The 7,351-nt window shown below is 52.3% G+C and overlaps 1 protein-coding gene across 1 annotated transcript in view; it reads right to left on the reverse strand.

Moving 5' to 3' along the window:
• NDRG3 (NDRG family member 3) overlaps positions 1–2,985 on the reverse strand; it is a 12,813-nt gene extending 9,828 nt beyond the window's left edge. The window contains exons 1-4 of the mRNA XM_009875680.1: positions 2,841–2,985; positions 2,023–2,143; positions 1,439–1,501; positions 1,050–1,110 (exon numbers count right to left, since the gene is read on the reverse strand). Of these exons, the coding sequence (XP_009873982.1) occupies positions 1,050–1,110; positions 1,439–1,501; positions 2,023–2,143; positions 2,841–2,904 (309 nt within the window). The 5' untranslated portion in view covers positions 2,905–2,985. The remainder of the gene's footprint in view (positions 1–1,049; positions 1,111–1,438; positions 1,502–2,022; positions 2,144–2,840) is intronic.
• Positions 2,986–7,351: the final 4,366 nt, after the last annotated feature.

Here is a 7,351-nt window from a genome sequence, read left to right on the forward strand (position 1 = left end):
AGCACCCTGCAGCTCACCCTGGGCTTGCAGGTAGGGAGCACAGATACCAAGTACTGTGAGAACTGCTTGCAAGCGCAAACCCAGCGATCTAACGCAGCCAGAGAACCCTGAGCTGTAGGCTCGCTCCTTTCAGGCTGAAATTTTATGGCAGCAATTCTGCTTCACTGCACAGAACAGCACTGGCCAAGCAGAAGGAGACAACTCTGTAAAACTGCAATCCAGGTACTATGGCAAGCGCTTCCGAGCTGAGGACAAAGGCTTGTTTGTGTGATCCTCTCTCCAGCAATACAAAACAACAAAAGACACAAAGGCAAGGAACAGAGCGAACAGCAGTGCCTCACACCGCCCCAGGCCCAGCCCTGCGTGGAGGGAGCGGGAAGCAGGGAACCTTTTGTAGGAGGGGCAGCTGCAAGGTGAAGTGGCTTTAAGAAGCTGTAATGGCCTAAATCATCCGCAACCCTGCACTCAACAACTTGAAGAAAACTTTACTGAATGTCAGGTTTCTGTGTTTTTTTCTTTTAAAACTATCCCTGAAAGACTGAGGGAAATTTCTGGGCTGCTAAAAATGACGTCCACTGATTTCAAATGCATATAAACACCCCACTCGAGAGAAATGCAGAAGTACTAAGACAAAGCTAGCATCCTCTTGTCAAAGGGTGGAGCGCAAAATCTACTTCCTTCCAGAGAAAAAGCACATTCCTCATCAGCACTGGCTCACAGCACATCACCAGATCAAGTGTTCGGTGTCACAAACACTGGAAACAGCATACGGTAACGCAGCCAGTCTTTGTGGAGACACGAGGCTGGATATTCCGAGCAGCCAGGATGGGCTCTGCTGACCCAAAGACATCACACTACAACCCTTCCACGCCTGGCATAGCTTCAGTTGGCCTGATCCAGTTTAACCATCTGGATGTGTAGCTCTCCCATGGCTCCCTGCAGGCCTGCTGTAATTACTGACTGCTCTCGCCTCACGCCCCACAAATGGTCTGTTCGATCAGCGAAGACCACAGCTCCTATCAGTCACAAGGAAATGAAGAGATACTTACTGCACACCTGCTGAGGACGTAAGCACCAGCTCCCAGTCCAATCCCAATGAAGCTTTTCAGGCTGAAATACAGACATTTCATGATCAGCAAGGCTAACTTTAAGCTCACAGCCAAAGCATCCCCAGAGGAAAAGCCTTTTCCCTCTCGGCATCCAGCTCTTCCCTTAGGGTTCATTTTCAAAGTGATCCAGCAAGGATGCAGCCACCATAAATTGTCTCGTGGCAGACGATGTTCCCAGCATGAGAACCAGACAGGGTTACACCGGGGAGCAGATACTTGGGCCCCTTGGGACAGCACAGAGAGCGTATCAGGTGTTGCACACAGAGACAGAGTAGGCGCTGGAATGGCTGGATCCAGCTGGCTCATCCCATTTCATTTCAGGGACTTACTTGAGGTGTGTGAGAACAGCAGGCAGCATTTCAGCCAGTTCGTCCATACTGGGGTACTGGTACCTGAAAACCAAGAGAGGCTGCAATCAAAGCACCCCCAGATAGAGCTCGACAGAGGTGACCCTCCAGTTCTACTCGAGGCAGGAGAGACAAGGAATATCTGACAGGCATGTACACAGCTGGCTGTTTTGCAACGACACCGTATATTCCAGCCAACTGCATGGATCTCACCCCTCAGAGCGGGACTAACACTGAGCTGTGGTTTTCTGGGCAGTCAGACTTCTGTGGAGGATGATCAGAGTAAGGAACACCAGCTAGACTGCAGCGTGCTGGGCTCGTGCTCCAGTCAGAAAGCTGGTACCAGCACTCGCTATTAGTGAGGGCTTTACCCATGCCTCAGCCACGGGAGAGTTCCCTGAATGCCCCTTGGGAAGCCTCACCTTGCCGTTCCCTCTGCGCCTGGGAAAGTTGCCTCCCGCTACGCTCAGCTTGGCAGTCCCAGGTGCCTTAAATCGGGCGCTATTTCAGTCCAGCCTGCAGTCCTGACCACAGCTGAACAGCGAGGGTCCCTGCAGAGCTCTTACCCAGACGGGAACGGGGGTGCTCCTTCCTGCTGGCCTGGTGCATCCACATGGCACACAGCGAAATGATGAGTGATCTCCTGCATGTCTTCGAAGTTGAAGAATGCGTTAAAACAGGATTTGTCTATAACAACGATAAAAAGGAATGAGACATTTCCTGAAGTTTTGCTGCCATCCACTCTCCAAACACCCCGGCAAACATCCCTGCGACCCCAACCCCCTTGCTGAGCCAACGGGGCAGCGGATGCTGGGCGACGCGTGCTGCTGCGCCCCACGCTGCAACGTGGCAGCGAGTCCTGGCAAAGTGCTGCAGCTGAGGGGCAGGCAGACAAACAACAGCTCCGTGTGTGTGCCCAGAGAAACACGGGCTTGCAGCATGTGGGTACTCACAGCACACACCGAGGAGCACCTGTGTGAACTACGCAGTGCATGCTGAGTGGGAAGGCGTGTGGAAACAGCAACTGAGCCCACCAGAAACATCACAGCATGTCTGCAGCCCTTGGAGAGGGGACTTGCTCAGCTGCCCAGCATCCAGGGAACAGATGCCTTGGGACAGCTCTATCGCACAGTGCGACAAGTCAGCCAGAGCGCTGCAGTGCGGCAGGCAGACCTACTTCACATTTCCACCTCAGCCCTACCTTTCAGGGCTGTTGGAATGGACACAGGTGTGCCACATGCTCTCTCTCCTGCAGACCTTTATCTTTTTACCCTGGCCTGTATCACCTCAGCTCCAGGCCAGTCCTGCTGGTCCCCACACTCAAAAGCAAATACTATGAACAACACTTTTTTTTTTTCAGGGTCCTGGGAATGCAAGGGCTTACGGTTGAGGCCAATGTCATGGTATGTGAGGATGACAGGTCTGTTCCCCTTGGGTGTGCCCCTCATGGTGACATGGACCACTCCGAAAGCTGTCTCAATATCATGTTCCTGCAGAGAGAGAAGAAGGAGCCTCGGTGTTAGGTGTGCTGCACGGGACCCTGACTGAGGGCCGGCAGCCAGGGTCTCATCCCCACTTTGTCATTGCTCTCCTATCCCCAGCTAGCGGCTCGGTGTGGCTCTTGCAGTCGGCAACCCTGTTAAACCTCTCTCCAAACACTGCCAAGAGCAGGTTGCTCTTGTACAGATGTGTGAAGGTTTTGGGGCTGTCTTCCTGTGATCTTATTTAAACGGCCTTCAGTGATGCTGCTGCACTGTGGCAGAGGCTGGGCACCACGTGTCCATCCAGGCGTTCACGGTATCACAAATTCAGCCCCTGGCTCCCACTGCCAGGCCCTCAGCCCCAGCTGACATCCCTTTCCTTCCGTCCAACCACCCCGTAAGCCTCCCTGGGGTGCCTCCCAGCCACACTCCTGGGAATGTCCTGTCCGCAGGCACGCAGGTGTGAGGGACACTGCAGTGTCTGAGGGGCTGGCAGCAGCCCCAGGCCCTGGGGACCACGCACGAGGTTTTGGAAACAGCCCGACAACACGGACCACGCTGATGGCTGGGACAGAAAGAGAACCAAGCTCCACAGACACGATCACTGGCTGCCTGGGAGCTGGTACCCATCTACAGGGGAGCGGGTGGCAGCTCTGCCCATCAGCAGCCTCAGAAATGAGAGATACAGATCCACCCAGACCGCCCGCCTACCGCAGCCCCACCTCGGGCACTTGGCCAAGAACCCATCCGACCTCGATCCCACTGCTGCACCAACGTTCCCGACCCGTCACCCCAGGGAAGGCCGAGCCTTAACCCCACACGTTTTTCTCCCTGCTACCTGGTTTGGTAACGTGACAGTGAAACACCCTTAGCAGCTGGCACGGATACAGGAGGTTATGCTGGTTGCCAGTGGAGAAGTTCCATGACATGAGCCTTCTCCCAGATATTGAGGGCTTTTCGCACCGTGCCTTGCGTAAGTGAGCAATGGGACCGTGAGGGCTCTGGGTTCCTCTGCAATACTTGTCCAGTGCAGAAACAGAAGCCAAAACCTCATGATGATGAACACAGAAGTGCCCATGAACCACAGAATTGTTGAGGCTGGAAAAGACCTCTGAGATCATTGAGTCCTCTGAGTTGAGCTAAATTAGCTGCAAACACATTCACACAAACACTGATCTGGGATAACTGTGGACTCTGGAAAAGGTGCGGAGAAGGCGGTAAGGCTGGGTACGCAACCTCATCCCTAAGTCCTTTTTCTCACCTACAGAAACTAAAGGAGGGACATGCTCTGACTTACAGACACTGTAAAAAGCACCAAGTATCTTGATACTAAAAAAGAGTCTGCTTGGGGAATAGTCTCGTGGTTCTGCCTGAAGACAGGACATGACAATCTCAGAGATATTTTTTATTAGTTTACACAAAGTACATGATTTTTTTTTTTTAATAGCAATTTCCAGCAACCTGATTAGACCAAACACAGGACATGTGAGAGTACCTGGCTTGCAGCACATCAGAAATCCGCCTCACCCCTCCTTTCTGGGCACTGCCAAGGGTGGGCCAGACTGATCCAGTTCTTGCAGCCAAAGGTGCTCCTCCCTCAGCTGTATGTTTCTGCAGGCGCTCCAAAGCCTCTGCAGGTGGAGACGCCGGAGCCCCTCCGGAGCAGCGGCGATCTGCCCGCACTGGAGACCAGGGCAGGTGAGCTTATCCATTTTTCACAAAAGCAACAACCTTAACAGAAAAAAGTTGTGACGGCTTTTGGATGAGGCCAAGGGTGGTGACTGGCAGTGCAGGTGGCTGAAGCGGTGAAGTACAGCAAACTCCTGGAGGAGCCCCGCGAGCACCAGAGCCGCCAGAGCTCGCAACCGCTGGCTGCGCGTGCCCCGCACCTGAGCTTACCAAGCAGCCCGCTGCTACCAAGAGCAGCTCTCTGCCAGCCCTGGCGGTTGTTGGTCTCTCCCATAAGCAGCTTTAACTCACTGACCTGGCAGGAAACTATCCAGCTGCCCCTTTTTTTTCTTCAATCTTCCTTTGTTAGACTTCTGCCAGGTCAGGGAGTTAAGAAGCTCACAGAGAGAGGCCTGGCAACTGCTGGTTCTGGCTCAGAGCCCGAGGGGTGGCAAAAGAAATAACCCTGCCCTGAGCACGAGGCCAGCTAAACTGACTCACATCTCATGAAACTGCATCTCCAGAGGACTATGGAGGGTTTTATAAGCAGCAGCAAAAGGTCGACTATCAAACAGAAGCTGACTACCAAATGGGGCTGGGAGCGAGAGAAGCACAGAACCAACAAAAGAGCCGATGATATTAAAAGAAGTCAGCAATACAGTGTCTTCTCTGGAATCACATTCAAACTTACTGCTAAGGTCAGATGTGCTTCCGCTACGCAAGAACACTGGACAAGGTACAAGAAACGGAAACGCCCACGTCTCTTCAGCACCTCAGTGTGCTTCACACTGCAAAACCCTGCGGTTTTGTTTTCCAAAGTTGAGCTTGGGTCTTAGCTCTCTAAGAGGGAAGGAAAAGAGTTCCCTTGAACTAAAAATCTGCTTTCCTCACGCCACTTACTTTGCAGACTGCGTAAACTGCAATTTGGGGAAACGAGACGGTTTGTTCACGTCGCCACCAGCACCAGCCCAATCCGAAGGGCACTCACCTTGCCACGCCTTCAATCACATTAGCGATTCAAATGCAGGGAGTATCCACTGGAGACAGAAGCAACTTGAGAAATCCCATCTTCAACAAATCTCAGCAAGCAGCACTTCAAAAAATTTAAGATGCTGAATCTGCCCTGTACAGCGACAAAGCCTTAGACTGGAAGCGTTTAAGGTTATTTCACTGTCCTCTTGCTAGTCCCCTGGCAAGGTGGAAATTCTCCTCCTGGGAGCCTCCCTCCTCTGCTTCCTCTGGTTAAATCCTTTTACATTTTAAAGGTTTTTTCCAAGCTCTACAAAGCAAGCAGCAGACACTACATTTGAGATAAGGGTTTCTACATTCGCTTTTTTTAGCTACATAATGCAACATCATGCTGATCTCCTTTTCAAGATCACCTGGAGACACAAGACCGAGTTTCAGCCCTAGCTTCCCTACAGGTAATCCTATGGGCATCTTTCCAGTGAACTTTATTTCCTCTGAACCTTTGCCCTGCAGCTTTAGGGCTTTTATCTTGACCTATGATTGCAAAGGACAAAACCATTTCCAGATGTCACACAATTCCAGCACGCATAACTTCCCTGTCACCTGCTTTCCTCCAAAGCAGCAATGTCCTGGGTTTAACTAAAACCCAGTTCTGTTTAGTGATTTTTACTTTCCAGTTCAGTCTCTTCTAAAAGGCTGCACTGTCTGAAGTCAGCAGCATGTTTGTGCAGACAGTGTGTGCTGCTGGCAGTGATAACACCTGATGTGACAGTCACTGCCTGGCACTGGGATGCAGAAAGGCTCTGGCTGATCCTTATTCCTGCAGTGCCCAAGGCCACGGCTGGCTCTGGGTGCCACGCTGGGGGTGCCGGGTAGTGAGAGGGGGCACAGGGAAGTGAAAAGTTGCACCTCCGGGGGGTAACAGACAGGACAGGTGACCAACGAGATTATTCCATCCCACATACGTCATATTTAGTATAAATTGGGTGATCACGAGAGTTTCAGCCCTTTTCTGCCATGGCCGGTGTCCAGGCAGGGCTCCATCTGACCTCCTGCTTTTGATCCGATCCTGAGTTCCCGAATCCAGCTCCTGTATCGAGCTCCCGCTTGAGCCTGGGGCTGCCCCAGTGCCTCCTGCTCTGCAGCTCCAGCGGGGATTGATATCGGGGGACGGAGCCGGGTTTGGTATCAGGCTACTATTTGTGTTTGTATATAGTTCTTTACTGTTATCATTTCACCATTATTTCTATTGTTTCATTAAAGCTGTTCTAGTTTTTCTTCTCTAACCCGAAAGTCTCTCTGCCTCATTGCCTTTTCCTTCCCATTTGAGGGGAGAAGAGGGGGTTAGAGACCGTCTGTCCGTGTTAGTGGCCGGCCAAGCCCTAACCCACGACAAGCGCTCTCCCACATACCCAAGCCCAAGGACAGCACGAGGCAGGTGCTCAGCACAGAGCTTAGCTATTGTGCTTACGATGGCAACAACAGCCTCTACACTTGTAACTGCTACCTTGAGTTGGCCACGAAGTTATTATTTCATTGCATCCTCACTGGTTTATTACTCTTCCAAACACGGGGCAGAATAACCCAGTCACAACGGGAACCAGAGCACTGGCCGAGAGAACGGCAGCTTCGCAAGCTGCGCCCTCTGCCCTTGCCCAACCTTCATGTCCTCCTCGTAGAATCAGCCCCAGCAGCCACCCAGCGAGAGTCGCGCTGCCCCGCAACTGCAACTCTGCGTATTCTCTCCTGGTATTTATTTGCCTGTTGCTCAGGTAGA

The sequence above is a fragment of the Apaloderma vittatum genome, unplaced genomic scaffold (genome assembly GCF_000703405.1).
Source record: "Apaloderma vittatum isolate BGI_N311 unplaced genomic scaffold, ASM70340v1 scaffold24620, whole genome shotgun sequence".
Lineage (NCBI taxonomy): Eukaryota > Metazoa > Chordata > Aves > Trogoniformes > Trogonidae > Apaloderma > Apaloderma vittatum.